Raw genomic sequence first — 16629 nt, forward strand, 5'->3', positions numbered from 1 at the left:
GTGAGGATTTAGGCATTTTTTCACTCAGAAAGTGTTTGGAAAATATGGACTTGGAATTTTTTTCACTCGGAAAATGTTTGGAAAATAGGGACTTGGAATTTTTTTCACAAGGAAAACAATCGGAAAGTTGGACTTAAGAATCTTTTTTTCCAATTAAAGTATAATAGAAAAGCTGGATTTAGAATGTTTCCTCTAAAATGGTTTAAACAAGACTCCATATATCAAATTGTACAGTATAATTTGTAAAGTTTATTGCAATAGAAACATAGCATGTATAATGGTTTGAAAAAAATTCTACATTTATGCTCAAGGGTCTCAACTAATACAATTTCAAAGGTTCTCAATCAATACTACAGTACATGTATCTACATTTGTGTTTTAGATCACAGTATTAAGCTTAAAACACATGGAGTAGCATCCACATTATACAAGGACATTAATCTGGTTTCAATTCTTCTGACAAAACTGTAAACAACTCATCTGAAATCAAAAATTAGACCAGATATACAATGTACCCTTGTTTAAGTCCTGATTGCCCAGTGATACATGAATGATAATGTACATGTACATAGGTAGTATTATAAAAATCATTTGAAGTTTAATATATTGACTGATTACATAAAGAAAGTTATTTTTCATCTTTTTTTTCTACATGTGTATGACAGTGACATCACAAACTTATTAAATGCTAACTTATTGTATTTTGAAGTTATAAGGATGTAATACTCTTTTAGTTTACACAACCTCAAAACCAGTTGTGTGCATCACATAATTGAGGATATTACTGCACAGACAGGCATTCCTGAATTACTACCATTTTATTTAAATTTACACACTTTACCTTAAGGGTAATTAAAGAAATATTCAGTATTGTATACCCATCACGCTCCAGAATTTACATGGGAAAATGCCAACATCTTTCTTTAGAATGCATGAAATATATACCACACATGTGTACCTTACCACTTCCATAATTAGTTAACCTGTTTTGATAATGACCAGTATTATTTAAGTAATCAAATTAATTTAGCACACTGGACAATAACAGTCTGCAACTCACCATTGATTATCTTTTTTAGTACAATTACACTTTTTTTTATTTGATTTTTAAATATAAGGTAACCAAGTTGCGCGAGCAAAAAAGTGACAATATTCTACCATACTTAAGTGCATCAAATATTTGCAAAGAACTTTTTATGACTTTTCAAATAAAAAAAATCAATCACAACTTGTTTTTTAACAATATTAATAAAGAGATAGCCTTTAAAAGTAGTCATTTTCTAAAAAATTGGTCTATTTTTAAAAATTCATGTCTGACATGCCTCCCCCTTTTTCTTGATCACATGTCAAAAACCCTAAATCTTTAAATTTTCACAAAAGGTGATATATTTGGCTTTAAATTTGTAAATACAGTGTTTTCACAATAAAACATGACAAGTAAAGGGCACCTAAAGCAAAAAAAGTACTCAAAAATGGATTTTCCATGTTGACATAGGGAAATGCTTATATGTCCTTAACCGCAGTAATGAAAGTGAGTTTTTCCTCATTTCTAATCGAATTTTTGCTCAAATTTACACAAAACTTGATTTCAAGTGCTGATTACCACCATATTTAGGTAAATATAGCCCTCAAAGTTAAATATTTGATATTTTTACTAAATTTTCTACACTTTTCACAAGATAGGACATAAAATGCAGCCAAAAAGACCAATTTTCCATAATTTGGACCTATAACTTAAGAAAATGCATATTTTGAAGGATTTTTGTAGTGTATTCCTCTCATAGCAAAGTTTACAAGATCTTCAAGTAGTTTAAAGCTATTCCAAGAAACTTTTCATTTTGCCATGGCCTAAGCTTAAGGCTAGAAACCACTAATTCCACTTCCCATAGGCTTCTATGCTAATTTCACAATATTCAAAGGCTTCTCTGGACTTTACCTTAACTTTAACCTGCAGAGGACTATATATCAGCATGATTCTACATATGTCAGCTCACAATCCTCAGAATGGCATGTGGGGTTAGCAGACTTGCAGTGCAGTACTGGTCACTGGAAGTGAAGTGTCTATAAATAGCATGGGAAATCCCAGTGTTTTCACAAGATAGGTGTATATTTAGAAATCATTATGGAGATTATGCTTCACATTACAAGAAGCAAAGTGCACCTATAAAATGTACAGAAATGTTTTTCCTTTCAGAAACTGTTTAAATTTTTTAAATGAGATGAGAACTTTTTTCACAGCACTTTGAGGAACAGGGGTAATTTCTGCGTAGGACTATTTTTGCGTACGTTCCAAATGCTCATTGGTTGAATTGGTGGTCTGTAACCTAAAGGTTCCCCAATACACTAACAAAAAAAGTCATGTCCCAGAAGTAATAAAAGGTGACTGTCCTTACGCCGAAAATATGTCATATCCTTCAATCAAACAAATGGGTTAAGATTATGTTTCAGTAGAAATAAATTCATCTTTTCTGATAGTTTTCAAGTTTTTTTTTAATTTGTTTTAATTATTTAAAGAAGTGAATGGTATGTTTATAAAAACTTCTGGAAACACATGGATGTACGTATGTGTATTTCCACTGTTGTTGTTGTCAAGAACCTAACCGCCTCGGAAAAACTATAATTCCGATTATATTATCAAAATCGCAGCATAGCTTTTCCAAGATAGGAAAGGCAATAATTTTCTGTTTGGAATTTGCAGCTGTCATCTGAACTTTGTTTATGTCAAATGTAAAATATTCCCACTATCGGTGGAGAACTGTAATATTTCCGGCATCTGTACAGATTGAAACTAAAATTGATGTTGCTAGAGATGCCCTTAAGGGATAAAAAATGTAAAGTATTGCAAAGTGCTGTACAGTTATTGACCATTTTGAGAGTGAGAGGAAAGGGGGTTATGGGGTTTGATTTTTTTTTTTTGGGGGGGGGAATGTTCAAGTTATTCATTTATTGAAAAAAATTCCCCATATATTCACAAGGCAGTTTTTTTTAAATAGAAATATTGATTTTGCTCGCTGCTTAAATGTTAAGAAAAATACTGAACTTGCAGAAAAAAAATTCATCCGGGTCGACCCCCCCCCCCCATCATTGTAATGTCCTTTAATATTTTTTACGAATCTCGCACAGACGGTACATATATGGTAAAGCTCATGATGCTCGCTGGTTTAGGCAATGCCTACCGAATATTAGAATTTGAATTTGATTTTGTGAAAAACTTCATGAACTTGACGAAGTTCGGGCGTGCTATAAATTAACCTGTGACTCTGTACACAGACAATCACAGTACAGTAACCGTGTGTGGTTTTAATTTGTTGACACCTCCGTCAAAACTCCGCTTCAAGCATCATGGTAATATTGTATATTTCTCTTCTTAGTATATAACTTCGCTTCTTCTTCGACGGATACCTACCAAGATATCATTGTTTTCTCGTTGCACTTCGATTTCAAGCATTCCGCTGTTGATCGTATTTACATACGGGCAGTTTCAAGATACGACGAAAATCGTAAATTTAAAATGAAACTGAATTTAAATAGTTTGAAAAGAGTATTTGAATGATTTAATTAAAAAACGTGATTTTAAGAAATTATTTCTCAAGTGAAGTATAAAATTAAAAAAAAAAGAGGTCATTTTATTGTCGACGAAGTCCTTTATGTAGCTCGATTTTGATTGGCAGATATTCCCGGTTCTACTTAAATACGACTGCATACGCCTGTCAGGTTAAAATACGCCTGTGGGAGAACAGCATACGTCTGTAGCATTAACATTGTGTTTTCTGTGGAAATAATATTATATTGGCTTGGTAAGATGTATTTTGTTCAAATAAATTATCTTTCGGCAAATTATTTGTTGATGGGATGTAGAACTAGCCGATGTAAATAACAATCTGACAGGCGTTCGACATTCGTGATTGCGCATGTGTAATTGTGTATTGAAATAAAATATGTGGACATGTGGTTTACAAAGTTGACAAAAACAAGCCGCCATGATACATGTATAATGCACACACTTCGATCATTCGAACTAGGGGAAAAAAGTCGAGAAATATATGATGATAAAAGTCGACATGTTTGTTTATAAAACAACATTCTGACCTTTGAAATGTCGACAAGACAAGTTTTAACCAATTATTCTGACTTATTTTGAAAAAAAAACAACTCGGGTGTACCCTATGAGCTTCCATAACTAATCGTGTGTAATCTGTGGTTATACCAGGAAGTAAAAAGATAACATTCCGTACTAAACCAACAGGGCGTTTTCCTCTCTGACGTTCAAATAAGTTAACTTCGTGCTAATTGGGAATACTGACCAGTAAAGAGTAAGATTTACTTTTCCATTCAGCTTTTACTTCAGTTCATTGTACCATCTTCTTGTATTTTCCGTGCTTTATTATTTCATAATGGTTGATAAATATGTCAAGGGTCAAACTTTAAGACTAAGACTAGTCTGTTTTTTTTTTGTTTGTTTTTTTGTTTGTTTTGTTTGTTTTGTTTGTTTGGTTTTTTTTTTTTTTTGAAATATCGAAACAGAATGAGGTCTGCCTCAATACAATGTACACAAATCCATATATAACAAGTATTAATACATGTATATTCAAGTACCAATCCACGTAGAATTCAGACACTGCCAATGGTAGAGGTGATTCATGCTGTAGAATCAAAGTACTCATGTACTGAATCAATTTATATCAATCGTTTTAGCGCCTCAAATATTCGTCGTATTCCAAAAATATGGAATAAAAGGAAAGTACGGGAATCGAATTCAAACGTATCTTAACATAAGCTTATTATAAGCTTATTATTATAAATGGTTAATATTAAACTCATCGTTTTATTTTTCTTAAATTCACCATTCTGATTATGAGGGACATTTAAAAACACACACACCAAAATACATTATAATGCATCATAGTAGCGTGCCAGTTTGCGTAATGTTCGGGTTCGATATATGTTTACATGGAACACTCCGATATAGCCCATAATTGAACTACAAACTACTAGTTGACCATTCCCAATTTTAAATTTTCAGGTCGAAATTCAGTTTATCGACCTCCAGGTCAAAACTGTCTGTTAAATAATTCAAATTTAAGGAGGTAGACATAGGGTAAAGGACATAACTCTTACAAATCATTATAACGTTTGTATTCAGCATTTGACATCAATATCATGTAAGCATCAAGTAACTTGGACTGATTTCATTATGTTTCAAATGAAAGCGTTATATGCTTTGGTGAAATCGAATATGATGTAACCATATCACTGATTTCAAGAGGCGTCCCCTACCCCAGCTCTACCTCCTTAAGCCACAAATCATTGAAATAAATCATATCCTTAGAAACGTGTTACACTCAACTATCTTCATTTCTCAGTTGATAAGGTTCATAGCTCAAGTGCTACAAGTTGTTTCATAGACACCTATGTGTCATGTGAAAGCGCTTAGTTTCTGGGCACCTAGTACAGAGACACGTACATTAACATAAACGATAAAGTATTATAATACTATCACAGGGGATTGGTCCTACTCCCAAATATGCAGTCCGAATAGTATATAACAAGAAAACGGGAATCCCAGATTTTGGGGTAACTCGCTTCAACTCAACCACCCCCCACCCTGAATAAAATCAAATATATTTATAACTTATTACTGCCCTGCAAACAACCTAATAAATCACCACCAAATACTTCTTAATATATAGAGTCGGGCTGCATATTTCATAGTGTGAGCAAGCCCCTGTGATATAATTTCACCAATCATGGCCAAAATAGCAAAACAGAATGATTAATATTGCAAAAAGCAATAATATTAGACCAAAATATGGCACAATTTCCAAGAAGTGCATTATCGAAATTCATATGCCATCGTCTATGCAAAGTTTCATTTTTATTTGCCATCTCGTAGCTTCCGTTGTCATGAGGCGGTAACCGTAATAAAAATATATTTATGATACAGTGAATGATACGTCAGGATGGTTTTGGGGGTTATGGTACCTTTTTGTAACAAAAATGGTCAAACGATGAGCGACAAATAAAAGCATAGCATTCCTTTCTTTATAATGTTTTTTGACTGGAACCACTGCCTCAAGGCCTGCATAAGACAGTTTTCCCAATTAGTACTCGGCATTCTTTTTATTATTCTTTTTTCTATGATTGAAGACTATTTACAATCTCGCTGGGTTTTCATTTCTAGTTAAACATCAAATGGTTTATTATGCGTTTAAAAATGAATAGGTAACTTGAATATATTCGTATGTAGTTCCCTTTTTACCTTTAAATGTGGCTATTGTTAACTTATTCATTATTCTTATGTACGTTTAACTGAGCCACTTCACAACGTATATTATTTTCAAATAGTTTTTCCTTCCAACCCAAAACACAATTAATTGTTTTAACGAAGAGTCAGCGACCTATATACATGTATGTAGAATGTAAGACCAGAACTATGACTGGCTAAAATATTCTGACGGAAGTAGACGATTACACAAGTGCTCCGTCCATCATTGGCATAGCCTAAAATCCTATCAATTATAATGATTATTGGGACATGTTTCAATTTCTATATTAAATTAATGGATCTGCTTTGATTAGTTCTGTTATATTTCATTTCTTTCGATTTCGTTCTTCGTTTCGTTTGATGTTATATTGAGTTTGTTTCGGACTTTACAAGTACTTCTGATACTCTGTATTATGATTGAACCAGGAAGCTTGAACACAAACTGCAACAAGTAGCTATCTTACCGTGACTCAATGTCACATTGTTTAGCAAACTATAACAAAATGTTTCCTATAGAAATTTATAGTTAATTAGTGACAAGAGGTGTCAAGTGGGGACAAGAAAGGTCAAGAATTCGAGAAATTAAAGCGACGTTTTTTTTTCATTTAAAGGCCAAATAAAGTAACATAGGACAAAAATGAGATAATTATTGAAAAAAATGAGTTAATTATTTTTAGGAAAATTTAGAAAAAAACGGAAGTCAACTGATACAAATTTAAAATAAAAAAAATCTTTTCTCAATTTGACCAATGAACAGTTTGAATAAATTAGATACTACAATTCATAAAGAAACTATATCTTTATATGTTAGATTTGATTTGATGTATTTTCAAATTGATAAAAGTATGGAAACATGTTTTATGTGAAATAACAAACAGGAAATTATTTGGAAACAATATTCAATGGTATGATTAAAAGAAAAGGTTATTTTTTTCTTTAACCGAAGAAAAACATAGCAAAATGCATTGTTATAAAAGAAACTAGTTCAAAATATATGATAAAATGGGTTATTCTCTAGAGAGATATGAAAACTGCAAAAATAATACCAAGTTGAGCAATATGTTTTATTCTAAAAAATGAGACAATTGAATCTTTATAACATATTTTGAAGTCAGTTTTCCTGTTACTTTATTGATTTATCTCTTTCTTTTTTATTATTTTTCTTTAATGAAAAAAATCCTCCTTATACTACTATCATTTTGGAAATATTTCTAACAACCTTTTTTATCTTCACATTTTTACCTGAAAAATATTCTTTTCCTGGTTTTTAAAGACAATATTTTCCTATTTTTTTTATTCTTTTATTTATTTATTTATTTATTTATTTATTTATTTTTTTTGCTTTAAATCAAACACATAAATAAACAATTGTATGTCTCTGTTTAAATAAAAACAAAAATTTCTTTGCGCTATTCCACTTGTTGTTTCTTGTCGCTTTTTGTCACCTCTTGTCGCCAATTAGTGAGACCCGCAGACTTACGTCATCATTGAAACAGAAACTCCGCGTCTGTCTGAAAGGTGTAGGACCACCGGTAATTTAAATCCCTGACGGTGTTGCATGTCTGTAAGTCATACAAACATATTGTCCCTCAATAACTGTGTTGATTTTCAAACGATATATACGGTTGTGCCAAGTTAAGACATGACAGTAATTCCTGTTGTGATTCGGTGCAGGAGATATATTTTTGTTTTGACCACCACCGATCCCGAAAGGGATGACACATGCAAGTACTTAAATTCGAGATTCCAGAGAGGTTTAACCTTACTCCTACAACGTTAGAAGTTGGAATTCCGTTCCCCCATACCCCAACTCTTAGGATGGCACCAAGTCAGAAAATAGCTTGCCAACTCCAGCATTGCTGGAGTAGGTTTAACCTTTGAAATTACAACTTTGGATTTTTTTAACGGAAAACAAGGGCTTAATATACATGTACGCACAGTCGTTTGAATATAAGTGACAAATAGCAAAAAAGAGTCAAATATTGCTATTTGTCGCTACAATTCAAACGACTGATGAGCGTATCTGCTAAGTTAGGTCAAGAGGCTTAGTATTTTGACCACTGCGCTCCATGAGGGTTAACCCACTGTATGAATAGTAATCAAGGAAACCAAGGTTCTAGCAGAAATCAAAAGAAAGTAATCCAGTGAGAAAGATAAAACATAGAAAACAGACATAAAAAAGAACATGAAGTACATGTCACTAAAATAATACATACAAAGTAGGTTAAGTGTCCTCTGCTTTTCTAGAAACACAGACCGAGTTGCTCATAAAAAGTCCAGGGTAGTTGAAAGTTGAAAGGTTTATATAAACTTATTCTAAAGTCAATAAAAAAAAAATGGTAATAAGCTGAATCCACCAATGTCAAAAGAAAAAAATATCCTCAGTGCCAAATCACAAAATAATAGTTCAAGCTACGTTTCGCAGCACAGCTGTATGTAACTGATTTTAACCTGTATGAAATGTGTAAACTCATTCAAAAGTCAATAAAAATACATTTTGTAACAAGCCTTATCCATTTTTGGATTCGACCCTGGAGAAATTTTTTTGCTTTGACCACCACCGTCAAAACAAAAAAATAGAACCAATGCCAAATCCCAAAAAGTGATTATACTAAGCTATATATAATTGATTTTAAGAGAATTGTCTCCTGGACTAAAATTAAAATTCATAGTTTTGTCTTTATATTGCAGAAAAATGGCATCATTCATCGACAAAAAAATTCAACTTGACTGTGAAGAACACAAGCAAAGATATCAATATTACTGTAGGTCTCATGACTCTGTTATTTGTCAAAAATGTCGACTGGAGTCCCATAAAAAGTGTAAAGACACTTTAGATATAGAAGATGTCATCCGTGAAGTAAAATCATCTGCAGTTTTCGAGGATTTATGGACCAATATAAAAACAAATCATGAAGCTGTCTTGAATGCAATCATTGACAGGGAAGAAAATGTGAAAAAACTACAGAAAAAGAAGGAAAAACTATCAACTGAGGTAAAAGAAAAAACACAAAATCTTATTGATCAAATTAAGAAACTAGAAAACAAAACACTATCAGAGTTAGAGTCAGTTGTAAATGAAAATATAAATGAAATCAAAGCCACCACAAAAATCCTGGAATCAAATAAAAGAAAACTTGGTGAATTATTGGAACAGGAAGAACTCATTAAGAACCATGTATCAAATTTCGAAACATTCATTGCAACAAAACAAATGGAGAGAGAAGTCCAAGAATCAGAAGAAATCTTACATAAATTATCTGAAAAAGGAGCCATGGATAATACAGACATAGAAATGAATGAAAACATCACAGCAGACGACACAATTTTTGGAATAAAAACTCTGTGTGACATTAAAGTATCAAAAGAAAAAAATACAACATCCATAGACATAAACAAACCAAACGTAGGTCAGGCAGAGGTGAAGACAAGATTCCCCAGACAACTGACACTTAAACAACAGTTTACAGTAGATCAAGGTTTGTGTCCTGGTTGTTGTACGCTGCCTAATGGACTCCTGGTGTTGACTGATGGGTACAATGGTGTAGTAAACATACTACACAGTAATGGTCAACACAAATCATCAGTCAGATTTAATGGAGGAAGAGGAGCAGTATACGATGTAACAGTCATCAATGAGAACCATGTTGCTGTTTCTAATCCTCTCCATAAAACAATCTACATCATAGATGTAGACAGGAGTAAAATCATTAAAACACTTCAGATAAAGAGTGAAGTCAGTGGAATTACACATAGTGATGGACATTTATACTTCTGTGTACCTTGGGTAGGAATCCGAAAAATTAATATAGATACAGAAAAAATAGACAAACTCCATGATGACCAGACTGTTCGTGGTGAGTCATATATAGACACAGATGGCAACAGAATATGTTATACCTGTTCTGTCAACAATTGGAACAACAACACAGTTACTGTCTTAGATTCTGACCTCAGAGTTATCTTCACATTCGAGGATCACAATACAATGTCACGGCCTCTTGGATTATCAATGGATGAACACCAGAATATTTTTGTGTGTGATTATAACAAAGTTAATTTATTACTAATTTCAAGGGATGGAGATAAACATGAAGTTGTAGCCGGTGGAGATGATGAGTTGTTTGGCCCTCGGTGTGTACATTATGATAAAGTGAATCATCATCTCACTGTTGTTGATTACAATAAGGTGGTCAGGATATTTACTGTATATTGACTTTTGATGGAGAACCATCACTGAGATAAACAAATTATTGAGATTAATTCAATTTCAACTTCAAGGTAAGAAAACATGTTTTATTGTTTTACATGTATACTCGAATTCACCTCAGTCTGTTTGCAGTTTTTTAATTATCTTTTAAATTACTCATAAGTTCCTTTAAAAAAGTTGGCATTTAATTCATGTCGTTCTGTACTACAACTTTCATACAATTATTTCTCGTTCTTACCTCCGAGATCGAAATATTTCCATATTTATTTTTTATGAGAATTTTGCACTCAGCGTATTGTCTATCCGCCATCTTTTTTCTATGGATGTTTTGAAATGTTCCCTATAATCTCACAATTGAAGAGCTGAAATACCATGATTTCCCGCCATATTTCTGGTTCCCTGCCAATTGAATACTATATGTGGTGAGTTTCATATTAGGTACCAGTTGTAACATTTTCATTCGGAACTTCGGTTTTTCTTTCATTAAATGTAAATAGCAGAAATATGACGGGAAATCATGGTATTTCAGCTCTGCAATTGTGAGATAATATGGATGGCAGATAAACAATACCTTCAGTGCAAAATTCTCATAAAAAATAAATTATTAAATATTTGTTTACATGTAGGGTTTGTTTTTCTAAAGTAATTTTAATAATATCAGACATTTCCACCTTTTTCTTAATTGTCAGACATAAATAAACATAAATTTGTTCATATGATAATTAACTTGATAAAAAGAAAAGATACATGATTTAATTTTTGGCATAAGATTTACAAAAATATGATAATTATTAACTTATTAAAAGTTTCAAATAGTACAGAAAATTCATATTGAGTACAGTGTAAAATAAATTTAATTTACATTTTTTATCAATCAGAGTTGGCCTTCATCAAGATTGTCAAATACATGTACATGTATCTACATGTAGATGTGTCATCATTGAAAATAATGTTTGCCTTTTGTTGTATATATTTGCATTTTCATGTTTCTAAATAAATGAAATTTTCTCATTTGAAAACTGAAAATAATTAAAATCAAAAATTTTAATACTAGTATTACTTTGTGTAAATATCTAACACCATACATGTACCACATCAAGATATGAATGTGGTAAAAGATAAGTACATGTACATGTATTAGTGATTTATTCATACCCAGTATTTACATGTAGGCCTTTAAAAATAAATTTCTTTAAAACAATAATTAAAAAAGTACAGTCATGTAATGTACATGTAGCATTTTTTTAGTCATGATTTGAATTAATATCATAGAATTTTTTTGGCAACATGTGATATCCTTATAAGTCTTCATTGCTTCAACTAAAATCAACATATTTTTGTTAAAAGTTTTATTTATTTCATAAATTTTATTGTGTTTTTTTCTTGAAATATTAATTACATGTATATTATTGAAAGATACTACTAAGGACATTAAATTAACCACAACAGTGATTACATGTACTTGCAAATGCAATGATAAATAGAAATATCTTCAATTTATAGATTCACATTAGGTACATGTACAGCTACATGTATAAAATGTTGATTTTTAAGTCAGTTGTTGTGTAAATATATATGTACATGTATGTGTATTTGATTTTATATATTTAGCACTAACAGGGGTGTATGGAGAAATTATGAAAAAGGGGAGGGGTGCCAGGTTATTATTTGCTCATTAAGGTCCATAGATTGCAAAAATTAAAAATTATTCAAAGGGGGACTACACCCTGAACCCACCACTGTAATTATGTTAACACCTATACCTGTATTTTATAATTGGTTCAAATCTAATGTATGATTCATGTGAGGAACAATGCCAGTTTGTATTTTTATGACTAATAAGATTATAACATGTACATGTATATTTTGTTGAATGGTGCATTTATTATGATTTAGTGTTTTTTTCTTCTCTTGATGGACTAAAACAATATTAATTTATTAAACAAATTCAGATCTAAAGATAAATAAAATATGTTTAATCTATAATGATTTAATTTATCAGAAATCTTCATAACAATATCAGAATTTTTTTCTAAGAAACATGTTTTAATTTACTGACTTAATTATCTTTAATACATTTTTACTTTTTTATTTACATAAATGTAATACATTTTGTAATTAACATAATAAAAAATCTTTAAAAGAAATGATACTAAATTAGTTTCAGGGTTTGACGTTAGCTTTTATATTCACTTGTCCAGTCGGGCAAGTGACATATGTGATTCACTTGCCCAGAATTTTGTGTCACTATATAGTGTTTAAACCAGAAACCCTTGTTTAATAAGACGTGGATGGCAAGAAACTGTTCAACTATAATGCAGATGACAGTGGTTTAACATAAATTTCAGCCATCCATCATTAAACCCACGTTTTCGTTTTAATTCATAGTCAGCTTTTGTATTTTTTCTGTGGAATTTCGGGGACCCCAGTTACCCCAAAACAGTCAAGTGTCCCCTGCTTGGCCATGCTTACTCCCTCGACACTTGGGGAGAACTGATTAATTGCAAGCCAAATAAATCGAAAAGCCGTCATATTTTTTGCGGGAATAAGGGGTAAAACAAGAAGCAAAGAAATTACAAGTATTCATGTGAGGAGTTTTTATTTCACATCTTTAGTTTAACAAATGGACAACAATAACTATCTTCTATAGAATTTTATTTCTCTTTTTCTCTCATATTTTCGAAGTTTTCGATACAGATTTCTTACAGTTTTCCAAAGTAAGAAATTCCATAAATAAATCGCGATGTTCAATTGGATAACAAAAATAGATGTACAATTGGACGCATCTGATTGGTCGACATTAATATCATACAATCTATTTTTGGCAAAGGGAAAATCAGAGAACTATCCAATGATAATCTAGGTCAGCAAGGTCGGGAAGAATGGCGAACTATACAGAAGTAATTTTCGATGTTTTAGAGCTGCGATGATCAGAAATAATGTAATTTGGGCACATGTTTTTTTCACTTGCCCAGTCGGGCAACTTTGATGTCGTTTTTACTTGCCCCGGGCAATCGGGCAACCTTTAATGTCAAACCCTGAACAGTTTATTTAGTAAAATAATTGATTTTTTGGAAATTATTTTATATTTCTTTATTAATAAGTCTTGGTCTTCATCAAGTTGTTTTTTTTCAAATACCTGTACATGTATCTAGATGTGTCATCAGTGAAAATCTGTTCACTTCATTGTTTTTGTACATGTATATAGTTGTATTTATCATTTTCATGTTTCTATCTTTGATTTAGTCCTACTCAAATGATTTAAAAAATATTTATTTGTTATTTGTCATGAATATCATATATGTATATACATGTATATTCTTTTAAAAGACTCTTTAAAACAATGAACATGTTAGGCACTGTAAACAAATATAACTTATTGTAGTTATAAATATTATGAATGCATGTACATGTATGCATCCTTTTAATGACTCTTAAAAAACAATACTTTCAAATATTAAAATGAAACTGTAAAAGAAGTAGTATGTAAAAACATGTATTATACTTTATTTTTATTTTTATACAGGATTTGAATTGTTATACAAGACATTTCACCTTCAACTTTGACAACTTGTGATATCCTTGTACATGTATATTCACCTCAAATTTCATTTAAAAAAAAATAAATACATTTCTTCATGTACTGTACATTTATAAATTCTTCTGAAGTTACACGTATATTCATTTTTTTTTTCTTGAAATTTGAAATATTTTTGACTTAAAGTAAATAAACTGGAAATCACATGTATTTTCACTAATTGTAAATGCATGGAGATTTCTTCAATACTTACCGTGTGTACAGTACATCATCTATGTTTAAATGTAATTTTTATCAATATATAAATGTACATGGCATGAGTAGAATGCACATTTATTCATTTACAATATTTGTTTATTTTTTTTGTATATATATATATATATATATATGTTTCATTTCCGTGTGTATGTACTTACAGAGTTGGATTGAGAAATTTAAAAAAGGGGGGTCCCCAAAGGGCACTCAGGTCATTATTTGCTCATTGGATATTTTTAATGAAGATATATGTAACACAAATTTTCCATCACCCCATGAACCCCCTGGATACCCACTGTAAGTTTGTTTACATCAATTATTCACAGTTCAATTCCACCAAACCAAAGTCTGACAATTGAATAGGAAATATCAAGTGACTTGTTAAAAAGGTCAGTTAGGATTTTCCCTGAGATGAATAAACCCAGTTTTTATTTTAGAACTAATGAGGCCTAACCATATGGAATTACATGTACATGTACATTGAATGGTAGAATGATTTAAAATTTATCTTCTGAAACACTAAGGACAATATTCGTGTATCTACATGTAGATGGCCAAGGCATGGTGAAGTTGGTTTTAAACATTTCGTGAATTTGGATTTTCCGATAATGGGCGAATCCAACATATGTCATGATCAATATGGATATTAATGACAAACCTAATATTTAATGTCCATCAAAGAAGTGACACATTCCAATACATTCTGTGGAATATATATTCATCTTTAGGATGCTGTCAACATGGACTCGTTCAAGAGGCTTTGCCGATTCACGGAGTCTTTAATGATGTGCTCTGCCAATATGGATTATCGCATGAAAGGCAGACTATTTGGATTCTTTTTTTTTAAGATGGAATTTTTTTCTCTAGTGAGAACTTTTATTTATGTAGAACTAAGCTATGAAAGGTTTTTCATGTATTATACATTGTGTCTTGATTATTTGTTTGAACTTGCACTTCAGCATGTTGAAGAGTGAAGTTAATAACATGTATAAAATACATGTACATATAGTGTTCATTTGTAATTATTCATTCAGTTGTAGATAATTCCAAATTTAAAAACATTATTGGTAATTGGCTAAATTGGAAAAATTGTTATGAGGCAAAACAAATATATGTCAATATTACTTGTTTTTTTTTTTATTTTAACACCACACCACAGTGCACTTGAAAAGCAAAGCATTTTGGTAAGGTGATTTATAATCTTAATGAAATGCACACAAAATTAACATTTCAAGGGCAGCTAATTCTGTCAAAAATTTATTGTTTCTTACATTCTCTTAAAAAATTATTCTAAACAAATCTATTGATGTAGAGATCAAAGTATAATCTTTTCAGATAAAGAAAGTATCCTTGAGTAAAATTGTTTTTTTCATATTTGTGGGCAATGGACATGCATTTTACCTGATTTAAAACTTATTTAATTATTTAGTTTCAATACAGATCCAGTCCAATAATATTAATTCTAAAGTACATTGTAATCCATTTTGCTTCCATGTCAATCCTGTCGATCAGTCATCAGTAATTAAATTTTGTTTCTGAGAACAAACGAGTTTGAATCATCAAGTTTTTTTTCATAGTGGGAACTTATGTTTTTTTTTTTTTTTTTTGTTTTTTTTTTTTTTTCGTTATTTTTTTCTTTGATCTTTTTTGTATACTTTATTACACTATTTTAACAACATTTACCACTTAACTTTTTGGTAATTTTTTTAATGCTATAGAAGTTTAAGTTCTAAAGTTACTATTGCAATAACTTAATAATACATGTATGTCAATTTTGATCGTGTGTAAATTAAATATGCTTTCAATTCAAAATTACTGTGAAACATTATCAAGCCATTGCAGTCCTCCATAATTAGTCTGATTTTATTCAACTTTAGAAGAGAAGAGTTATTGTTCCTGAATTGTTTCAAGTATCCAGAATTTTACTTCTAATCCAAGCACATTTGAGATTTTTTGTGTAAATTGTCTTGTAATAGTATTCAGATTGCTGGTGTAAAAAAAAATAAAACATATATTACTAAAATCTGTTTTTTGTTTGTACTGTCCTGTCTCTGGCCATTTTCAGAAGATATTCCCATGATGGGGTTAATTTTGCGCATTTCAAACACAATGGTATGACGCCATGTTATCTCTGCTTGGCTGTAACTCTAGTGTCCATGGAAGGGCTGTTAAAGTGTGGTCTTGTTGATGTTTTGTCAAGATGTGTCCAATTTATCGCTACCATCTGATGATGATATGTTACATGTCTTCCTGATTGTATCTGCTAAAGAGGTCATACCTTCCATGCTGGAGGCCTTATTTAAGAGGGTTCCTTTCGATTTCACTAGTATTAATTAACATTTTAAACAGGAAAAGTTTGAA

General features: G+C 31.1%; 1 protein-coding gene and 1 long non-coding RNA gene across 3 annotated transcripts; one reads left to right on the forward strand and one right to left on the reverse strand.

Moving 5' to 3' along the window:
• Positions 1-221: 221 nt before the first annotated feature.
• LOC148600614 (uncharacterized) lies at positions 222-4093 on the reverse strand. The gene is made up of 2 exons (XR_015917627.1): positions 3407-4093; positions 222-480 (listed from the first exon to the last, which is right to left on the reverse strand). It is a non-coding gene; the product is annotated as an uncharacterized LOC148600614 (long non-coding RNA).
• A 76-nt stretch (positions 4094-4169) lies between these two features.
• Positions 4170-16291, forward strand: LOC148600615 (uncharacterized). Of its 2 annotated transcripts, none has more exons than XM_088557153.1 (2): positions 4170-4313; positions 8957-16291. In XM_088557153.1, the coding sequence occupies exon 2, from the start codon at positions 8961-8963 to the stop codon at positions 10479-10481; it is 1521 nt and encodes a 506-aa protein (XP_088413279.1). In that variant the 5' UTR covers positions 4170-4313; positions 8957-8960; the 3' UTR covers positions 10482-16291. The 2 variants fall into 2 exon arrangements, with proteins under 2 accessions (XP_088413279.1, XP_088413280.1); XM_088557154.1 differs by lacking the exon at positions 4170-4313 and adding an exon at positions 7723-7829.
• The last annotated feature ends 338 nt before the right edge of the window (positions 16292-16629 follow it).

Source organism: Perna viridis, chromosome 13 (assembly GCF_037379345.1).
Source record: "Perna viridis isolate PV_CMFRI_1.1 ecotype Kerala chromosome 13, ASM3737934v1, whole genome shotgun sequence".
In the NCBI taxonomy this organism is placed as follows: Eukaryota; Metazoa; Mollusca; class Bivalvia; order Mytilida; family Mytilidae; genus Perna; species Perna viridis.

Coding starts and splice junctions, on each gene's coding strand:
- LOC148600615 (XM_088557153.1), top strand. CDS start 8,961: ATGGCATCATTCATCGACAAAAAAATTCAACTTGACTGTGAAGAACAC.